The 22,424-nt window shown below is 50.0% G+C and overlaps 1 protein-coding gene across 2 annotated transcripts in view; it reads right to left on the bottom strand.

Annotated features, from left to right (window-relative positions):
- Positions 1–803: 803 nt before the first annotated feature.
- The window catches only part of Ptpn14 (protein tyrosine phosphatase, non-receptor type 14), a 94,338-nt gene continuing 72,717 nt past the window's right edge, over positions 804–22,424 (bottom strand). For both annotated transcript variants that reach the window (XM_005374719.2, XM_013519964.1), the window contains 5 exons: positions 20,749–20,967; positions 18,391–18,519; positions 16,211–16,445; positions 11,261–11,424; positions 804–7,665 (listed from right to left, as the gene is read on the bottom strand). In XM_005374719.2, coding sequence (XP_005374776.1) covers positions 7,537–7,665; positions 11,261–11,424; positions 16,211–16,445; positions 18,391–18,519; positions 20,749–20,967 — 876 coding nt within the window. In that variant the 3' untranslated portion in view covers positions 804–7,536. The remainder of the gene's footprint in view (positions 7,666–11,260; positions 11,425–16,210; positions 16,446–18,390; positions 18,520–20,748; positions 20,968–22,424) is intronic.

Here is a 22,424-nt window from a genome sequence, read left to right as displayed (position 1 = left end):
CTTTCAAGAGTTATATAAGTTTTTTGCTGACAGTCACTGTACCACCTAGAATTGTTTCTGTGGGAGTTTTTTTGTTTGTTTGAGACAGGGTTTCACAGGTAGCTCAGGCTGGCCTTGAACTCACAGCAATCCTCCTGCCTCAGCCTCCTGAAGTGTTGGGGTTATAAGCGTGCCCGAGCCGCCCAGCCTCTGTCTGTGATTCGTGAGGTTTGCTAGCCCCTCGCTGCCCAGGGGGGGCCCACATTGTCCCCTGTGCTGTGAACTGCCCTGGGAGCTGTGCAGTGCTTGGGCCCTGGCAGGACAGGTGGGGGTGGATCACCGGCGGAAGGTGTTGCTCTGCTCCTTATCAAAGACAGGCAAGCAAGAGTCTGCCTCACTGAGAGGGCTTCACTGTCTGCATGCCACAGCAGCTGAGGGGCTGAAAATGCAGGGTGGAGCAGCAGCTTTTAAACCTAGAGCGAGCTGAGCTCTTGTTATAAAGGTGAACGACAACACAAGCACGCGGGCTTTCCAGAGCAGCCTGGTGCCATTTCCACGGCAGGAGCGCGGTGAGTTATCACCGTGTTTGGACAAAGACCCATTTCTCTGAGCTTCTCACCCATCCGCCGGCCCCATGCCTTTCTAGTTCCCGGAACAAGGGCTTTATTTAGGACTACAAAGTGGGTGGCGGTAAGCGGGCTATAAAATCCAGAAAGCAGACTTTCCTGGCACCTCCAGCTGTGAAAAGAATCCTCCGAGTAAGGGACGTTGGTGCGTTCTGTTAATGCAAACAGACACGCTACAGAAGAGGTCAGACGCTACTGTTTTCTCTGAAAAACAAAAGGTTTATTGTGTATGGAAATCAATATATATCTCTTACAAAAAAAGGTTAGAATAAAGATCTCACATTTTTAAAGGCACATATGAAACATTTTACAGTAACGAAGAGGACAGGAAGGGTTTCCACTAAGACTGGTACTGAAATAAGACTTTATAAAAACAGACAGGAAACAGTGCAAAAAATACTGTCAAAGTCAGTTTTATACACCTCACCCTTGTGTATGAAACTGGCAAGCATAAGCTTATTTACTGATACAAAATAGCACATAGGAAAAGCATGCATAGTTTTACTTAAGGCTTTTCTTATTATCAAATTGGGAGAGAGGAGAAAAAACCGGAAGGAGGTCTATACCCAAGTACAGTTGACATGGCTCCAGAGAAAATCACCCCCCAGGTCAGGGAATGTGCTATCTCGTCTCGGACCTTCCATCTCCTGACGGCTGTCCTTTGGTAGTACAGAGACTGGGCTTCCACCTTGCAAAGCAGCAAGTGGTCACCATGGGGTGAGGGGAGAGAGTGTCCTGGGGACCCCAAGCCCCAAACCCGGAATGCATTTTTAACAGTGACGACGTAACGGGTGTTGGGTACTCTTGCGGGTCAGCCACCAAATCCGTCGAGATCTCCCCACATGCAGGCTGTGTGGGGAGCCAGTCGGCTTCTGGGAGCCGGCCCGTGAGCCTGCAGAACCAGCTGGCTCCTGGGTTGGGGTCTTGGATATCATTTCAAGCTAAAACCGGTATGTGTGAATTCTTTTGAAGGATACCGAAATTTGCAATGTTTTACAAAACGCAGACCAAGAAAAGCATCGAAATACTGAATGAATATAATACAACAGTCCAGTGAAACAAACGAGACCGACCTCTGGGTATCACACCAGTTACAGAAGGGGATGCTTATATAATAGTCATCTGCACGTGCAAACCTCTTGTTCCACCCACGGTACCCACAAGCGGGCTTGCTGGCTACTGAAGGCACACAGGACGTACACAGGAAGTGATCCCTGATGAACAGCGACCCTCGGGATGCCGAACAGCGGCAAGGAAGTTCAAAGGAGGCTGCGGTGGAATTTTACAACGGGCAAGCTGAGAAAGAAGAGCGCCGGCTCTAGACAACTCCTCTCGGGTGATGCTGCGGGTATGGATGCACGGGCTATCGCTGCAGCTGGGGAGGGGAGGGCACCAGGCACCGCCCCGAGTGTCACCTGGCTAAACTCACAGCCGCATTCCTGAGATTTCAGCCAAGCTCCCCCTCCAAAGCACAGAAAGATGCCAAGCAGAACTTCTCAGAGGAGGCGGCATCCGTGTTTCCCTGAAGGCTGGGGGTGGGAAGGAAGGCGGATGGATGGGCAGCTCCTCCTGCCTGCCTGGGTGCCCTGTCTCACTCGGTGGCCAGTCTCGGTGGCCACAATGTAGGAAGAGGCGAGAAGAAACTAGGCAGGCTGCTTGCACCTATACCGTAGCCACCATGAGTCCACGGATGCTCACCTGACAGCATGTCTGCCCTTGTGCTAAGCACGATGGATTCCCACCTTTTCCTTCATTTCCTCTAGTACTGAGGGATGGTCTCCATCAGGGGACAAAAAGATGGCTAAGAGTAACTGCCTGGTTGCGGACAGTTCTTTTTTTATTTTGGCGGTGCTGGGATTGAACCAGGGGTCTATGCACTGAGCTACATCCCATCTTTTTGGACAGGGTCACGTAAGTCACTAAGTCGCCCAGGTGGGGCTTGAACTTGCCATCCTCCTGCCTCAGCCTGCCAGAGTGCTGGGATGACAGGCGTGTGTCACCACACCAGGCTTGCTGAAGGTTTTTTAGCTACCTTCATTCCCGGTATTTTCACTTACTAGATCTTACCCCTTGAAACTATATAAACTTTTAGGAAAAAAAGAATATAATTTTATTGCCTGACTGCACACTGTGGAGCGGTGTGAGGCAAGGATTCGCTATGACCAGGGTTAATGCTTTCATAGGGGTTGCAGGACTGGCACTGTGGACAGCTGGGCCACACAGCAAACAGAAAAGCAGGAGACTGCCGGGGCCCTCGGGGCCTGGGGATGAAGACGGCGACTCTACCCCGCAGTGCCGCCCAGCCCTGCACAGGAGGGGCAGCACCACGGCCACTGTGCTCAGGCCTCCTGGGTTTTGTGCCCTGGAAGGACCCATGGCTTTCTGCAAAGTGGAAAGCATTCTGCATCTCCCTGGATCCCATGGAGAGCCACAGGGGTGCCCAGGAACTGTGTGTGCCAACTCTGCCCAGCAAGTGACGGGACAGGCAAGGTGGCCGGGGGGAGCAGCACACGCGGTGGGCCAGAGGCACAGCTTAGGACCTCCTCATGCTCTCCCTGGGCCATGAGGACCCTGTGAACCTGGCAGTGACACCAACACTTTCCCCAGGGGCCGCTTCCAAACACTGACATCATAGAAAGTGTGAATCCAAGAACTGTTGGAAATTCAGGACGGACTAAAACCTTCCCTCTCTCTCCCCATGGCGGGCTCCTCGTTGGGCAAACTTAGGGTCATTTTTAGGAAGAAGGATGCCAGTGGCCAGAACAAAGCAGAAGGACCGTGACTTTTTCTGCAGACACTTGTCACACGCAGGCTGCCCCGGCCCTCGGCCTCCTGCCTCCCAACTCCATGTCCCCGGTCTCTGTAAAATGAGAAGAAGGAGAGCGGGAACAGCAGGGACAGACGCACACCCGCCCCTTCTCTGTACCAAGTGACGCCGGAGACCCAGCGGATGCGACCAAGCGGCGCCAGCCTCATGGGTGTGTGTGTGGGGGACTTTTTAGTTGGATCTTAAGAAAGAAGATGCAGCTACTTTCAACTGGAGAAGATAAAAAAGGTGGCCATGGCTTAAAATGCTGAGTTTATAATGGACATGCAAAGGACGGGAACAGGCGGGCACAGGCTGAGTCCTGACGGGCTAAGCTGATGGCCGAGTTCCACGGGTCGTCTGCATCACAGTGACCTCTGGATGATTCGGGTTGGCAGAACTGGGTCAAAGACCTTCACACATCTGTCGTGGAAGGCACAGTGCTGGCCTTTTCCACACGGGCATCAGCAAGGTGTTTGCCCCCAAATGACTCAGAGCTAAGGGAGAGCCCAGAACCATTCTGCTCTTCAGGACGTGTCAAATGCACGTTCCCGTCCTACAGCTCTGCTCTGCCCAAAGGAGCCACCTAGCTGCCCCTGATCAGGGCACGGCCACCGGGAAATCTGCAGTCCCAAGGAAGACTCCTACCTCTCCATCTGCAGCTACAGGCGCTCATACTCTGCTCATGAAGGAAATCACTAAACGAGAGCACGGTGGATGCCTCATCAAAACCACTGGCAATACGACAGGACACAGCTACTGAACCTCTGGTTAAGTGGGAAAGCTGGAATCCCTACCATGAAAGGGCCATCGTGAGAGCCCCTCGGTGACCACTTGGCACCTCTGGGAATCCTCGCTCTAAGGTGCCCCGCAGGGTCACTCCTGACACGAGATGAATGACGAACAGTAACACCAGCAGCGGCCTGAGCCGATCATGCCACACCTCCTACAAAGTCCTCTCCCACCCCACATGACTGACGTGTCTTCTCCAAAAGAAGATCATCAATAACACCTGCTGCCCATCAACCGCACCATTGAAAATGAGAAGTTAGAAGGTGCGTTCTGCTTTTCTGACTGAGGGCACTTCTGGGCTCCCTATGTCATGCTTTGTAACAACTGGATGACGGTCGGCCAATCCAGTTCAACACAGACAATGCACCAGCAAAGGATAACCACCGGACATCCCATAAGATGTGCGTCTACAAGATCCTGCAGGCAGGCAGATGCAGGAGGCGGCCAGAGAGAGGGTCAAGTATACCCTGGCAAAGCAGGACAGCTGCATCACGATCAAAAGCAGTTGCTCTTTCCAATCCAGAATGACAAAATTTGTGTAAGTAAAATTCTCTCTAAGCTCCCTGGAAGCTGATTAGTCAAAATAATAATCCATGCTGAGACGTGAGGTGCTCGCACCCTCCCGGCAGCCTCCCTTGCACATAAACAGAGACCCACATCTGCCTTTACTCCCGAGGGAGAAAATCAGCATCTGTCATCCTTCTCTAAGGCAGCTAGGTCCTCCTACTGCCCATGTGGGGCTGGGCTGGGTGCAGATGTGGCAGTCACCTGCAGATGCTGCTGGGGTCTCTTACCGAAAGGCGGCATCTCGGGGGAGCCCTGCACAGCCGACTGTGGCCCATCTCTCCCTGTGTCAGGGATGAGGACACGAGGGACCACAGGGAACCAGGACAAACACTCTGGTCAGCACAGCCCGCTGAGTGCAAATGCAAGGGCAAAACATCGTGGCTGGGCAACTTCAAAACCAGAGGCTGGAAAACACTGCGACAGTCTGTCTCTGAGATGGTATCTTTTCTTTCCCCCACTTTTAATTTTCTCTCCTCAAATCCTACCAGCAGCAACAGACCCTGACAGCCCCAGCTTTAGCCTTGATACATCATCAGGAAATCATTCCAAAAGCTCTAACTAGATAACTAATTTAATACACTTTGCTTCAAGGTTTATTCCTTGGCCTGCTTCCCAGATATAAAGCATCTCTAGATAATTATTATGCAGATGCCACTAAAAGGACCTAACTGGCTGCTGCTAATTTAACAGGAGACAGGTTGGCATTTGCTGGAGATGCAAAAAGGAAAGCAAAATGTGCAGAAGAATCGGAAGCATTTTTTTTTTTTCTTTAAAATGAAATGTACGAAATAACTTGAATGTTTTCCTTTGGGTTTCTATATAAACTTTGGCTAGCAAGTTGGATATCACACCCACTTCCTCCCTGCAGCCTGTGCTTTAATGAACTTTCTGAAAGCACAAACTGGGAGCGGTAATGGGTCTGAAGGAAGCCCTGAACGCTGAGCTCCAAGACAAGTCATGCTTGCATGCTGTCCACATAAGCCATTTCTCCAGGGCCCACGCTGGAGCTCAGAGGTGACAAATACTGAAGTTCTCCCTCACGCAAACAACTGGCAACTGAGACCAAGCGTCAGACTATCCAAGGGCAAAAAGGTCTCTAAGGAACTGAAAACAAAACCCTTTCAGCCCAGGGATTGGCATCTCTGTGGCACTGGAAATCTGTGTGCTACCCATGGTTTTCTTTTCAGGGCATCCACCAAAAGTCTTGAATCGACAAAGCTCAGACGAAGTTATGCCCCTGAGCTGACTCTTCTCAGAGGAGACAAGAGGGCAAGGTCCACGCTTCCAGATAGAAACCCTGAGCTACACCTGCAGCACCACCAGGACCAGCCAGAAGTGCAGCTGGCCTGCGTCATCGCCAATGGCACCCGTTCCTGTGTGTGGCCCGCGGTCACAGAGCCATGCTCCTTCCACCTGATACAGTGACACACTTGCTCTGTCTTCGCGGCTCAGGGAAACAAAACAAAACACAAAGCCGGACAGCAGTGGGGGACAAGTGCGAGACACGACTTCTTTGTACGAACCTAAGAAACTCGGAAGGCTGCTGACCAGTGATGTCACAAGGAAGCAATGTGAGCTTAGTTTCAAACCGAGGGTCTCACAGCCACTGCTGAGCAGAGCACGGGTGGTAAGAAAGGAAGGTGGGGTAGACTGGTGGGCGATGCGCCCACCCCGCTTTCCTAGGACCAGCAAGAGGCGGACCGGGAGGTCAATTCCACTCCCACCATGGGGCCGCATGTGCAATGCTGGCCGGGACCCTGGCAGCTAAGTACCAAGCGGCTGCTGGAAATCAGTTTTCCCAGCTGTTTCCTTCATGACGTTTCCTCCGACAGTGACTGATGGGAAGAAGGAACACACCCAGCCCCTGACCTGCGTGCACCATCGTCCACATATCGCTTTTAACTGAGGCACAACACCAAAGGCCTACCCAACGCTTCCTCCTCCTGTGCTGCTCCTTTCTCCGCTTTTAACCAGGGGAGGCGTCGGGTTGCAGGACAGCCCAGCCCGGGGCACCTACACCACCAGATCCGGATCTGCGTGCTAATGGGAGAAGCGGCAGGCTCCCGGGCACAGGCCCCGGACGGAGACAGGCTGCAGAGCCCAGACAGACACGGAGCCAGGCAACTCCTTCGGGCTGAAAGGCGGCAAAGGACCTCCCGCCCGCTCCTATGTTTAACTCAAGCTTGGGGCAGCAGGGTATGGGTGGTGCGAAAGAGGTTACTAAGGATGAGGGCAGAAATAGAGAGGACACTGTCCAAGCACGCCTCCTGAGCCCCCAAATAGAAGGGAGCAGTGCTTCTTCCTTTGGGAAAGGGTTGTGGCCCTTTGCTTTCCATTTCATGATGAATTAATTTTCTTGCCATCTCTGATTTTTGGAATGAAGGGCTAAGCCAATGAATTTTAAGCTGGGTTACAAATCAGGCTGCCACTCCCCTCACTAGAGATGTGTGCCTTGTGCCTCTGTCCCCAGTGTGACCCACTGGGCAACCTTCCCTCCTGACATCTTACAATGCAGATCAGTCAAACTGTGGTTCAAATACAATGTACTGTATTACTGTGAAAACTGCATTATAATAATTCATAAAAGTTATTCCAAAGAGGAAAAAAATAAATTATCTCATATAAAATAATACACAATGTTGCCGGGTGACCTGGGCTCCTGCCTTCAGGGAGCCGGTGGCCTTCCTGCTGAGGCTCCGGGTCCCTGTGATGGGAGCGATGTTGTGCAGAGGGGACCTAGGCCCCTCTCCAGGTGCTGGACGGGGGTTAAATGAGTCTGGAGTTCTGGAGGAACTGGATGAGGACTTGGTAGACAAACTTGTACTGAGCGATGGTCTGGATCATGAACATCCTTTGCTCCCTGAGCAGCTGCAGCATCACCGGGACCTCCACCTTCTGCAAGAGGACAGAAAAGGACACACGCTGAGACAGGAAGCTCCCCGGGCTCACTCCCTTCTCCCTCCTTCAGGAGCCCCCATCCGCTGCCTGAGCTCGGCCCCAGATCGAACAAAGACCTCTGCCCCCGCTGGGTTTACAGGTCAGTCTACACCAGCCATGGGGCGAGCTGGCTGCCAGGCAGCACTGGTGTGAGATTTTAAACAGAGTTTGTCCGCTCTGCTGGACAGGACTTGCAGGCTGGGGTTCAACCTGACGCTCCTCTCAGCCCTGCTGAGGATGGGATTAAGGCACCGCTGGGTCTGAGTTTCCTCATCTGTAAAATAAGGATCATGGTGCTCTTCTCTACGAGGGTGGCCTTGCCCTTGCTGGGTGCTCTTCCTCGGCGATAAGGTGGGGAAATAAACAGTGTCTACCTGGCAGGTTCAAATGTCAAAACACCCATAAAGCATTTGGTGCTACGTCTGGCACACAGTGTGTTCTTCCTAAAAACAACTCATGCTCCTCACATTAATGAGTACGAAGGTGACCAGCAGCGCCATCCTGCTATCTCACAGCCTGGGACCACGATCAGGAAGCGTGTTTACCACATCAGAGCACAGGCTCTGAACGCGTCACCTTCGGGGAAAGGCCTTTGATCAAAAATGCTCGGAGTATCGAACGAGACGTGTGAGTCCTTTGAGAGCAGAGCTCCGTGGAGCTCTGTGGAGGAAACTAACAGGGTGGGTCATGGTGCTGGAGCCAGCTGTCCCAGCACTCCTCGATCACCACTGCCCCCTCCTGGACAGCCAGGCAGACAACAAGTGTCCCAAGTCCCACTGTCAGGACAGCCTTGACATCCTGCACCCATGCAAAGCGTTCATGGCAATTTCTGTCAAATAGAAACATCACGCTGTGCCCTTATCCACCTCATTCTCCAGATCTGGCACTGTGTGACTCCTGGCTCTTTCTCGAAGTTGAAATGAAAGGTAAATATTTGGAATCAATTCAAGACAGTGAGGCAGCCAGACCACAGCACGAATAAAGACACTCAAGAAAGAGGACTCCCAGAAGTGCCTCAGAAAGCAGCAGAACAAAGGGATAGGTGTGTTTGAAGCCAGATGGAGGATTCTTTTTTATTTTTATTTTCCGGTACCGGGAATCGAACTCACGACCTTGCACTTGCCAGGCAGGCGCTGTGCCGCTGAGCTAAATCCCCAGCCCGAGAATTCTGAGGGGGACTGATGGCAATGTAGCTTTTACTGTCATCAATTTTTTAAAAAAATTAAACAGTATTTTTTAAAAACACATCATCTATCCTAGCAGCTGTGGAAACAAGGCAGGAATATTTGGAAGGGAGAGAAACGGGGCACAGAACGTCATACTCATTTATCAAAAATCTGTTTCGAAAACAAACTCAAACATCTTCTAATCTCCCCTCAACAGGGGCTGGGATCTGACCAGCCAGGCCTGATACGGCATCACAACAATGCCCAGGGCTTTCCCGCCCACCTTTTTCCAACAGCAGCTGTGGACAACGGGACAGATAAGGCTGGCGGTACTTGTGCTGGCGGAAAGGAAGCGAGAGCTATGAGTCATCTCGCTGTCTGCACGTCAACGGGAATGGAAGTCCCTCCTGGACGGTCACGAACCAGCAAAGGCTGCTCTGGCATGTGGCTGGGCATGGAGGGGACTGCACCCCTTGGAGTCTTCACCAAGCCCCAGGGAGGCCCTGCTGGCCCATACTCCCGCTCTACCCCGGGATGGCTTCACTATGCACTACGTGAGTCCCATGCTCCCATTACACCTGGCCAGCAGGGAACCCATGTCACTGTTTCATGGAGCCATGGCCTCCCTGCGGACTCGGGACAGAATCACTGCTCGCTCGCGTTGCGACAGACTGAGGAATTTCTCAGACTGCAAAGGGGCGGCGGGGGAGGGCTGCCAGAGGAAGTGCGGGCAGGGAAGGGAGAGCAGGTGGAGACACTGGTGCCGGAAGTATCGCAAGAGGAAAAAACGTCAGGAAGTAGGCGGCGATGATGAGGTCCCCTCCCCCCGCAGGCCACTGGTCCAGCCAGTGTGGGCTACGACAGCGCAGGGTGCTGCGTCTTCCAATCACTGGGGCGATCTGGATTCGAGGCACACTGCTCACCGCACCAGGGACATCAAGACACATCCAGGAGTGGCAGTGCTCAGGAAGCTGATACTCAAGAAATTCCAAGTGAGACAAAGTGGTGGAAAAAAGAAAAGCAGAAAAGACAACAAAATTTCTGCTCCGTAGTGTCAACTAGTTCCATAATAAGCATTTTGCTTATTTACAAGTTTAGGGGGAGGTTTTTTTTTGTTTTGTTATGCTTTGTTTTTTAAGCATTAGGCTGCAGCTGGCCATACCCCCTACTTCTCCGCAGCTCAGGTAGACTAAAAGTTTCCAAATTTAACTTTCTAGGCAGGAGTTTAAAAACCCTTTGAATATGTTTACACTTTGCATTTATTCTTTTCCTGAACGTGTCAACATGACAAACTTCCTAGGGTAAAATTTAATCTTCCTAACCTCTGAGGACATTAAGAAAACACAACACTACCATAGGGAGTGCCCCGTTATGACACTCTGTCATTTGTCCCAAACCTCTACAGGAGGTTCCTTATACTGTCCAATGTCCTGTGGTAACACTGCAGAATGAAGGCAGGAAAGCACTGTAGCTGAGGAGCTGGACCTTGCTTCCAGCCTGCACACCCCTGCCCAAGAGCCATGGGGCATGAGACCAGTCACATGACTGTCTCTGGGCCTCAGTTTCCTCATCTGTAAAACAAGAGCCACCTGTGTCCTGCTTCTGGGCATGACAAAGACGAGAACCAGGTAGGGGAAACACGTAAACACCCCTTAAGGACCTTACAACACGGGACGGGGCCCATTGGGGGTTGGGCACTCGCCTAAGGTGTGCAGAGTCCTGGGTCTGATCTCCAGCACCACAGAAACAAAACCCCCAAAACCAAAACCTGGAACCTGAACAGAAGGCAGTACCGGTCTTCAGCCTTCGACTGTGTTTATGTTTCTCAGTGCAGCTCCCTCACAGTGCAGCGGACAAAGGACGCACCCAGCACCGCACAAGCTCAGAGCAGAGCTGGGGCATCCGCGGATGCCCGGACAGAGCACCTGCCCTGCTCTCTGCACGGCCCCAACCTGGACAAGAGCAAGGACTCCTTTCAATCAAAACACCACCTTGAAGAATGGAAAACATTTCCCAAGACCACATATTCTCACATGGGCCTTAGGCCAAAACAGTGCAAGACACATCTGAACTCCAGGGGATGAAGCACCCCAGCATGCCACATGCCACCCAGTCCAGCCGGACTGTCTGCTCCAGGAAGGAAACACTGACTAAGATCAGACTTCCTGAGTATTTGTTCTACTCTGTTTTGGAGATTTCTGCCGAGTTGTAAGAGACCAAACACCAGGAAGGCTGGAAATGTCTGAGTCACACTAGGAACCAAGGGTCTGGAACACTCTGGTCAGGAGTGTGGAAATGAACCCCTGAACAGACAGGACCGCCCGGTGAAAGTGTGGCCGTGGTGCAGACTCCTCAAGGCAGAGTCCTGGGGAAACAGGCGGACTCACCTCGTTGTGCTCCAGGCAGTAGATCATCAGCTCCGACAGGATGACCACGCCGGTCCTGCCCACGCCCGCGCTGCAGTGGACCACGATGGGAGGGGCCCGGTTCTTGGCACCTTCCAGCATGCTGTTGGTGTGACGACGCACTGACTGGATCTCCTCCAGGTAGGCTGCGGGATACAGTGCGTTACCTTGTCGCTGCTACACCACTCTGAACACAATTTGGGGGCGGGGGCAGGACCCACGATGAATCTCTCTTGTTTTTTTACGTGACAATGATTTACAGTTCTTACAAGATATTAATTACTTGGCTGGTACCTGCTATACGGCCTTGGATCCAGAAAGGACCAGCTGGGAGTCAATTAGTCCGAGGGAGAATTTGTTCTTTAAACTAAACAGTTCTTTTTTAAAAATTAAATTCTGTTTTCTCCTCTGCAAATCCCTAAGTCCCCCGAGCAGATGATTCTAGACATTACTTACAGCAACGCCTACTATGAACAGACTGGGATCAGAACAGCAGCGAGGTCCCCTTGAAATGCCCTCATGTCAGAGCCAATTTCTGCTGGAGAGCAGCAGCCACCTGCCCCATCCCCGTCCCCTCAAAGAAGCTGTGAATGTCAAGAGCCTCAACTTCATTTTTAGGTTTTAAAACAGACTCTGGGGAGTGTGCCTGTCGGCAGCGACTCCCTGAGGTGTGTGAATAGCTCAAGATGAGCCCTCCTTGGGGAGGTGGGGGATGGGGTGTGATTCCCCCCACCGCTCCAACAGCTGCCCCGCCCTGGCGGGTCTGTCCACAGCTCCAACTGGAGGCAAAAGAAAGACGACGGCAATGTAAGCCTCAATGGCTTTCCCCCATGGTTACAGAAAAGGGGAAGGTACATATACGTAATCAGCAGAAAGTCCAAAAAACAGAAAAAGGTAAGTTTGTAATTTAAATTTTTGCAGTAGCTCAGAGAACAGATGGGCTTAAAGGTTCTTGATACTCAGCAAACCTCATCCTAATTGATCAATGTAAACAAGGAGAAATGCTCCAGCTGTTGAAGAGAAAAAGTGCACTGAACCATTCTAGTCATTTAAGCGCATTGATTTATAGGCAATTAATAAGTACCACTATTTTCCTTTATAACCTATTCAATTACAAAACAATCTGAGGGAGTTTACCAAAGAGACAAACTAGTATTATTTTTACGGTGATGACTAGGAGAGTAGTGCTAACACTAGTTATTCTGACTGCAGTAGGACTACTAGTAGCAATATACAATGAGCTAGAACAAAACAAACAAAAAAGGAAAAGAAAAGAAAACACCCTCAGAGGAATGGACAGAATAACTGTTGGTATCAACTGGAGCTACCTACTAGGCACAGAACTCCCTTAGCAATTTCTCCACAAGGGAGGAAAGGGATCAGGTTTTTTGCCTGACCGAGGGCTCATGTACAAGACACACAGCTCTTCTTCAGCTTAATTTTAAGAGGAAAAAGAAATGTTGGGCATTTCAGCACATGGTACTTCCCACTGGAGTTTCTAATAAAATGCAGAGAAACTGGATTAGAGTGGATGCTGCCTCTCTAAATCACTCTAATAACGTCCCTGAAGCTGTAACTCAATGAAGACTTCCGAAGGGCGGGCGCTAACCTGGTTCAGGCACTTGCATCCAGGTAATTACATTTAAATACAGAGAAAATCCTTAAAACCTACAAGACTTCGAAGGTCAACACTTCTAAGGGTCTGCACACTGTTGTACCTGCTTTGAGTTTTGAAGAAATAACTCAGCAAGTCAATTTCTAACCTTTGAAAACAGTCTTTGTATTTTTCAGTAATTTAGACTGCCTTTCTATAAATTGGCTCAGATTTAAAAGATCTGGCTTCCCTTTCGACCACTGTAAAGACAATGCTTCATAAGGGCTGTTAGCCAATCATCAAACCAACAGACTTCTAGCATTTTCTATGTTCTGCCTCTTCGAGAAGATTTTAGGAAGTCAGTGAGCAAAGGAGTATCTGAAAGGAATGTGGAAGAGCGCAGTAAGGAAAGAAAGGTCTGCGAAGATCTACACAAAACCTGGCTGTTTGACCTCAGGCAAATTATTAACGCTTTCTCAAGCTTAGAGCTAGAACAAAGAGAAGGGAAGACATCTGAGTAGAAAGACAGAGAGAAAGGGAGAGAGAGAGGAGGAGGAGGAGGAGGAGGAGGAGGAGGAGTAGGAGGAGGAGGAGAAGGAGGAGGAGGAGGAGAAGGAGGAGGAGAGGAGCAGGAGGAGGAGGAGGAGCAGGAGGAGAAGGAGAAGAAGGAGGAGCAGGAGAAGGAGGAGGAGAAGGAGGAGCAGGAGAAGGAGGAGGAGAAGGAGGAGCAGGAGGAGGAGGAGCAGGAGGAGGAGAAGGAGGAGAAGGAGGAGGAAAAGGAGAAGAAAGAAGACGAGGAAGAGGAGATAGTTACTGGGCACCAGTATACCAACATGAGCTCCACACTAGCTAGAGGGCCTTTGATCACTCATCTTTCTGCTCTGTACTTTGCCTATCCAACTCTAAGTATCATCACTTTAATGGCAAATGAAACCCTGGTAGAAGGATGTATGCACCAGAATCTCTGATAGAACTTGCAGACTGGTTCTTTTGGGGTCTTAAAAGTCTACTCTCTCTTTTCCCCTCCTTCTTCTCCACTTGCCCCTGTATCCCATGACAATAAAAATCCAGGTTTTGACATTGTCCACTGGCTGATGGGCGGCTCGTGAATGGCAGTCACTGCTCTGCCCTTCCCACGGGACTGTCAACAGCTTAAGACTGTGACTGCCAGGGCCTCTCTGCGTCCCAGGGCCCGATCAATCATATGCTCACCACAGTGGTGTTCACCCCCGAGTTCTGGCCTTGCAAATAAACTACTACTCTGGTGAATTACTTTCTAAAATATCACACCCTAAAAAATATGTAAATTAATGAGTTAGTTGTCTGAGCACATCTGGGTTTCAAAAACTACAAGCTGATTTCACTAATCGTTAGTATCTCCATTCACAGCGGTGAGAAGGCAGAGATTTACTGCCGTGGGGGAACTAGGGCCTTGGGAGGCAGACGTAGGCCTTCATGAGAAATAAAAAATAGTAAGTTTTTATTCTCTTTCTCTGTGGTTTTTTTCCTATTGTGATAAAACAGGCACAATGTAAGATTTACCATTCTTACCACTTTTAAGAGTACAATTCAGGGCCCTTAAGTATATCCACAATACTGTACAACCATGACACTATCCATTCTCAGGGCCCTTAAGTATATCCACAATACTGTACAACCATGACACTATCCATTCTCAGAACTTTGTTATTGTCCCAAACAAAAGGTACGTGCCCACGCAATAGTAAATTTCCATCTCCCCTACCCCAGCCCAGGAACCTTTATTCTACGTTAGGACTTTCTGTCACGTGCTTTGCCTACTCTACCTACCTCGTATAGGAGGAATCCTACAGTATTTGTGCTTTTTGTGCCTGGCTGATTCCACAGAGAGTAATGTCTTCAAAGCTCATCCGTACTAGCATGTGAACACTCCCCTGCCCGTCCCCAAGGAATGCAGGAGAGAAGAGTGACAGGACAGAGACGCATTGGAGTGGAACAGAGGAGGCTGTCCAAGGGCCAGGAGGGGCCAACTGTACCAGGGTTGGGAGCAGCCTCGGGTGTCTCTGTCTGAGGGTGCCACCGCAACCAGGACAGCAATGCGGAGACAAACAGGGTAAGCGGACGTGGGTGGGCATCGAGGGCGATCCAGAAAGCTACTGGCTGAAGACTTTGGCCCCAGCCCACAGAGCCGGAGGCCAAGATCAGCACTGCACCCGGCACTCATCCTACTCATCCAGCCGGGTTACGCAGCACAGATTACCACAGAACTGAGGCACCAGAGGAATTTACTGGTTTTTGCTGTTGTTTTGTGTTCCTTTTTGTCTTTTTTTGGGGGGGGGTGTTGTTTAGGTTTTTACTTTTATTGTTTGTTTTGTCTTGTTCATCTTTTTTCTCTCTTTCCTCACTGTTTCCTGACTTTTTGATCCTTTCAGGAGTGAACATGGACTCTGGGCTGTGGGGTTCATTTCCTCATTCTTTTGTTTTCTCCTCCACTCTTTCTCTCCTGTCCTCAAAGGTTGGGTGATCATCCTTTGTCCTCCAGCCTTGCCTCTGCTACATTTCTCTTCCCTTATCTCTCTGTGTGTCCCCTCTCCCTTAACCTCCCGCCCAGGGTAAAATCAGTCTACTAAGGGGAAACTCACTGCCTGTAAGTCCCTGGTTTATGTCGTTTTGTTATGTAACTGTAGGTCTTGGTCCTATGGTTAAAGGTATCATATGAATAGTTCCCTCAGTCTGTCAGTTTCCAGGCTGTGCCTGATGCTATTGTTATGGATGCCTGTGCTACTTTAGCCAGGCTGTCATACCTGTTATAGTCAGTTCTCCTTTGTACAACAACACTGTGATTGTCTGGGGTCATAATTATCACCACAGTCCAGCACCAAAGGTCTGAGTGCTGGGGCAAATAGACATCAATTTCTCATCCCTAATAAATTGGGAAGGTAGGATCTTTGGACAGACAGAGGCCAAGAGCCAGCCACATCTAGAAGACACCTCTGAGGAATAGACATTTCCTAGAGAAGCTTCGATACTAGTGAAAAAAACTATCATAAGCAGTTTACAAGCATCAACACAGAAAACAAATTAAAATCTGAAAAAAAATAGAAAATGACAAGATGCAAACGCAAAATGCCACCCCAGACCTCCATATTGTAGTATGCATCAGAACAGTTACTGATTAATGAGTAGCTAATTAGTTTCTCAGTCTGAGCTCATTTGCATAAAAGGTACAGGCTATAATAAGTGACATCTATTATTCTGCTATGATTAACACAGTAATGAAAGGACAGATACTTCAGTGTTATAAAACTTTTGCCACTTAAGACAAAGCATCTTAAGAAAGACTGAGGAGCAAAACTTACACAAAAACCCTTGGACATCCTCCGGGCAGCCGTGGTCCGGCCAGTCTGTATATTGCAAATGCCACACTGTCCTTTCCTGTCCGGACAAAAGGTGCTTGACCTTCAAGCCTGTGGTTGCATAGCAACCAGAATCTGTCCGGAACTTCGTGGTGACCTTGAACTTGCCATAGGTGGCTGAACTGTGCTTGGAACCCAGTTTGGGCCAGTATCGGTGGCTTTTGTTTCGTCCGCCTTCCTGAAGCACACGTGAGAGAAAAATGGGGAAAAGATTAAGCCAGGGGAAGCTCTTATGTTCTTCATTTTAAGATCAGATCCACAACGGGAAATTCAGAGAAAAGTGAGTGCAAAGTGCAGAGAGGGACAAGAGGGGTGTGTTCAAGGCACAGAAGGGTCCTCAGGGCAGCTGCAGGGCGCAAGCAGGTGGGAGAGGTCGCACTCACCGAAGAGGGTGTGCGCCTCATTCCCTGCACAATGGGAGTGATAAAGTTCAGCTTGCATCTCCAACATCACCAATCTTTCTGCCTTCCTTGTTTCCTCTTTTCTTAAGATATGCATTGTCAATCATTTACAGAGGTCTAGTTTTCAATTTGACAGTGTTGAAATCACTGGAATGGGTGGGGTGGGAAGCAAGGAAGGGCTGGCCGTGGAGGGGCGGATTAGGAGCGGATGCGGGCGGGGACGGGTGGACGCAGGGAGGGGCAGAGTGTAGGAGGCCTAGGACCGCTTCCAGGAGCTTCCGTGGCTGACCCAAATGGGAAGGGTTATGATAACCATGCTGTACACACTGGGTTCAGTGGTGGCACCTCAATTTTGAAGCACAAAGCAGGTTTCCCTGAGACGCTGAGCTTACAGTTGCTCATCCACTCTGAATGGAGCAATGTCAAGTCCCTGGCTGTCCCCAGGCGGCTAGGCTCTGCTTTGTTCTGACATGGCACATGTCACAGATGTCCCAGCTCACCTGCTACCACCTCAAGCGGGCCCTGACTCCCCGCTCAGGTGAGGCCACACCCACTGTTCTTCCCACTACCTGGCCCGCGTGCTCTGTGGACTCAGTGCTACCTGAACTTAATTTATCGCTCCCTTTGTACTGTCCTCTTGACAGGACATAAGCTCCGGGGACAGGAGAATGTGTGTCCCTCAGCACACGGTCCCAAGGTGGGCACAGACCACAGCGTTATGTGTAGGTGATGAATCCCTTGCACCTGGTAAGGTGACAAATCCAGTCTAGAGACTTTAGGGAGAGTTTACCTGCTGGTGGCAAGGTCACACTGAAGGTCAACCCAGCCCAACAGGCCTTAGAGAGCTCGAGGCCCCTGCACACCATCACCCAAAGGGCTGTTCTGGATTGCACTGCCCCAACAACAGAACAATGTGACCCCCTGAACCCCGCCCCCATTCTCTTCGCCCTGGCCCTGCACAGCAGTTAGGAAAGGGTTATTGCAACATCGTGAGTCTTGGTAGAAATGCAGGAAGCTGCTCCCTTAAGCGACTACAGAAACAGAAGCTGGCATTTCATGAAAGGAACAAAAAGGAGGTGGCTGGAAAAGAATCTGAGACTGTGACAAGAGAAGCAACGCAACACCTCTCCCTCCCCCAGCGCAGCAAGCGCAACCCCTTGGGGACGGGGCAGCACGGAGCGCTCCAGCTACAACACAAACACTGTGTTTGCCTTGGCAAAGGAAGAGACACGGTTTTCTTTTCTCCTCTCCCACAGAGTAGATACCACTCCAGGAACAACGGCTTCTGGCCCCCTTTCGGCTGACAAGCACCACGGCATGTGGGCGGGCCGGGCCTGGGTCTCAAATGGATGTCGCTGGGCTCAGAGCACCCCCAGGTTCTCCAAGTCCAGGGGGAAGAAGGTGGTGCTGGTCCCCACAGGGGACGGGTGGAACTCAAGTGTGGCGGCTTTTGGTTTTGTGTGGCTTTGTTTTCATCGGCATGCGCAGCAAGCCCAACAGAAACGTTAGGAGTCACGTGACCATGGGAGGAGAGAAAGCCACCACAAAAACTATCTAGGTGTGGGGTCAGACATTCTTAGAAAAGGGACGCAGACCATAGGGGACAGGATTTGCGGAGACAGAGCAGCAAGGGGAAGGTGGGCAGCCAAGTCCTCGGACCTAGCGCCATCCTCTGTCCATCCTTTCCCAGAAAGAGGACTCGGGCTGTGTCACGCCCCTTACCTCTTCTGCAGTCACCATGGCAATCACGTTCACCCCCTGCTCCCACACCATCTGCCAGAAGTCATGGCACGTGTGCGGCAGGGGCCCCTGAGTCGCGATGTAGTGCCACTCGGCCCCACCGACCACCACCTGCAACCAAGGAAAGCGTCAGCAAGTGAACCCCAAGATCGAGGGGGTCCTGTGCAGACCCGTTCCTGCACAGCCACCTTCAAACCTGAGTAGCAGGCCTGGGGCCAGATGGGTTAGTGACAGCCAGTGACACGTTCTCCCATGGAAATACTACCTTTTTTGCCACTCAAACCTATCAAACTATATTAACCTCATCTATTTTTGTCTATAATTCACAGTATGTGCAAACTAGTGCACATTAAAAATACACATATATATGCTAGCTGCGGAGAGTCACAGGGCGTAAGCTGAGGCCCAGATGTGGAAGGTCACGCTAACAAGAGGAGGTGGCCTTTGCAGGGATTCCGTCTGCTCTTCTTGCACTCCTGCACCTTGATTCGCAAGGACAGGCCTTCTTCTTACCCACTCATGTAAGGCAGAGCTCCGAGAGTTCCAGGCGCAATAACGTGATCGCTGTTCAAACTTTCTGCCCTCGTTTATTTTATGAAACCATATAGTATACCTCGATTCAAGCCAAACCAATGTCAGGGATTGTCTCATTACATAAGACATGTTCAGGTTAAAGCTAGCAAGAAAAATCTATTTTCCAAGTATGGTGCGAGAAACATTCATATATTCACTGGCTAGGAGTTTAGTTTATCTGTGGAACTGTGATTTTCAACATCAGGCTGTTTAGCACCCAACATATAGGAACCATAAATCCTTCCAGAGATGCTGCTGCCTGGGGCCTCTCTGTGGATTCCAAGTATTGACAGGAGCGAATTAAAAACGGCAGTAAAATCTCCACAACCAGCGCTACCGAGGTAGATTTCACAGATGTGAATCTACCTCTAGAGCAAATAAATCTCTGCTCTGCGTTAATGGCTGCTGGGAACCCAGGGGAGAAAACATTGGCAAAATATACAGCTCTGTTCCAAAAACACAAGGACAAGCCCTCACAGGCTCTGCAGTCTGTTAAATGCACCAGTGTCTACCCTGGGTCCCAGCGACAAAGCTTGGGCCTCAGAGAACGAGCAGGAAGGGAGGCATCGCGCTTAACTGTATCCGGCAGGCGCCGTTTGCAGTGACAGCTTTTTCCAGGGAGCAGATGGAAAACGGTGGAGGAGATTTGGCCCAAGGATGAGGCAAAAGAACACCGCTTGGTAAGATTTTCACAGACACGGCAGCGAGGAGCAGCTGCAGCCCCTGAATCTTTGAGTGCCTTATTCTGCTCGTTGTTTCAGAATCTAAATAAACTAAGTCCACCCTCTGTTTAGCAAAGAGCGTCCTGGGGTTCATTTCTTTATTGCTTTGGCTCACATTCTCAAAACTAAAGAGCAAAAACGCCAACATGATCTGTGATTGTTGCCCTTCCAGGTTTCTTCCAACAGTACTTTCTGGTTTTTAAACTCCTCAACTTTAAATGCTGGCTGAGGTCTAGCGAAGCTCTGAAATATAGAGATACGAAAGCCTGAAGTGTCTGAAATACTAACAAAAGCCCAAGACTACCAATTCACTGACTAAAGCTGCAAGTCTTGTGAGATTCAGTATCAAGTACACCTTTAAATTAGTCCACTCTTCTAAATGTTTTGCAAAACGGAGTCACCTCTAAAATGAAGAATCCATAGTGTGCTACCAACAAGAAGAGAGTTTTTGCTGCTATGGACCAGAATAAAAACTTCAATGACCGTGGTACCTGTGACTTCCAAAGTCTCCATCACTTGCTAACTACTAGCTGAGAAGGACAATCCTCCTTTTCCCCAGGAGTTTAGAGAGGGCTGTCACTCACTGAGGAAAAACTCTGACCCTCAGTAATAAGCAAGCTTGACAAATAGCTGAGTTGAGACTTCAAGCTACACTCTCTGCTTGGACAGATGACAGATGTCAAAGCATGGGACTTCAAAAGCACCCTGTAGGGGGCTGAGGGACAGGTCAGGAGGCACAGTTGTAGCCCATAATATTTTTTTTTTTTTTTTTTTTTTTGAGGCAGACCTGGGCATTGAATGAAGAGCCTTGCGTATGTCCGGCAAGTGTGGTACTACTGAGCTCTATACCCTGACCCTTTCTATTTTCTTTTATTTTGAGTTAGGATCTCTCTAAGTGGCTAAGTTGCCCAGGCTGGTTTCCAACTTAGCATCCCCCTGCCTCAGCCTTCAGAGTGGCTGGATGACAGGCGTGCACCACCACACCCGCCTCACCCCTAACGCTCTTCCTCTGGCCCCACGGCCTCCCACCATGCCCCCCACTCACCCTGATATGGGAGGCATTGATGTAGCCGGTGTTGTTCTCTTTGGTCGGCATCAGCTCCACACGGTTCTCCTCGTAAGGGACCACCTCCCGGATGCGGCTGCGCTCCGCGTTTTCCGGCAGAGCCGCGGTGCTGTAAATGCCATTGGCCTTTTTCTTTGGAATCTGTTCGTACTCTGTGAACACCATGCCCTCTTCTAGCTTCTTCTTCAGGGTTCTGAACTGCAACAGAAGTGAGCCTTCAGCTCTCGGGAGGATCTCACCCACAGACCCCAACAAAACAACCAGGTTATTTGTGGTATGTATGGCGAAGGGTGCGCAAAGGGACACAGTGCTGGGTGATCTGTCTCATCCTTAATCTGATCACTAGCTTTTCTGGTCTGATAACCATTTTCCTTATCATCCATGCTGTAAATCGAACAAATTGGCTTCAGCTGAAATTTAAGATCAATACTTTCGATATTAATGCCTACTTGAAGCCGGAATGATCAGAGATTGCTAATCTCCGTAAGCCCCACAGCCTGTCCTCCATGTACACAGCTGTTCTGACCGAGATAAATTTTAAGACAATACTGATCTACAGTGGTGCAGGCCTGAACACTGAATCCCATCCCCTTAGTTTCCCTCCGTGGCCAAATTAATTTTAACAGAGTGGTATTATCTGATGACATGACCCTCTACAGAATCTCTCTGGGACCTAGGAGCAGTCAAATACTGAATACACGCTGGCAGAAACCTAACACCCGAATGTTACTAGCATTCGATTACATTCCTACAACGGCTTCTTAACCTCCCGACACCTTCCTTCACCTCCGAAACACTGCCACACAACTGTCTGCTTTTCAAAACCACAGTTCTCACAATGCATTATCCTGCCAACTATGAATCAGCCACGATTCATAGCTACCCAAGGGGACAGCATATTCAACAATCTCTATAGATGTCTGGATAAAGAAATCGCTACCTAAGAAATAACAGCCCTTGACAAAAACCATAAAACTAGAAAGCTGGAGAAACGATTTCGTATCCTCGTCTTATGAAAGCAGCAAACAGGCCAAGAGAAATGGAGTGACTTGACTAGGCTCACACAACCTGTTGATGGCTGGTCCGTACGGCCAAGCGTTGGCGCTCCAATTTGATAAAGCAGGAAGAATCGATTTAATACGATAGAGTTAGACCAGGTTTCCCTACTCTCAAACTGAAAACTTCATGGCATAGTCTGGGCCGAGAGCAGGGATGGGTCCTGAGTCTGTTGTAGCCAGCTGAGTTAGATAGAAATATTATAGGCAGTCAGACAGGGTGAGGCCTTCAAAGGAGCCAACGCAGACAGGAGACGCCTTGCAACTACAGGGGAGGGGCACCTCAGCTTGGGCCAGACCTCAAGATGAAAGATAAAACAAATGCAACCACATACCTCCCTAAGGATAAACATCAGGGACTGATATTCTAAGTAGGTATTGATCACCTTATAAAAGCCCGGAAGAGTCACTAACCCAATCCCCCACAGGAAAAGCTCTTGTTCTACATTCATTCCTGCTTGCTATGTGATTTGCTTCCCGATTTAATCCATTTTTCCTGAGCCATTATGCTTGTAATCTTATTGGTTGACCATAGTTTTGTCCCACCCCATGCCCACCTTGGGATTTCCCATCGCACCTTGGATCCGCCTCGCGTCATGG

Source organism: Chinchilla lanigera, unplaced genomic scaffold (genome assembly GCF_000276665.1).
Source record: "Chinchilla lanigera isolate Chin_1 unplaced genomic scaffold, ChiLan1.0 scaffold00005, whole genome shotgun sequence".
Classification (NCBI taxonomy): Eukaryota; Metazoa; Chordata; class Mammalia; order Rodentia; family Chinchillidae; genus Chinchilla; species Chinchilla lanigera.
Note: the sequence above shows the minus strand (reverse complement) of the source record. Positions and strands in the feature narration are given on the sequence as shown.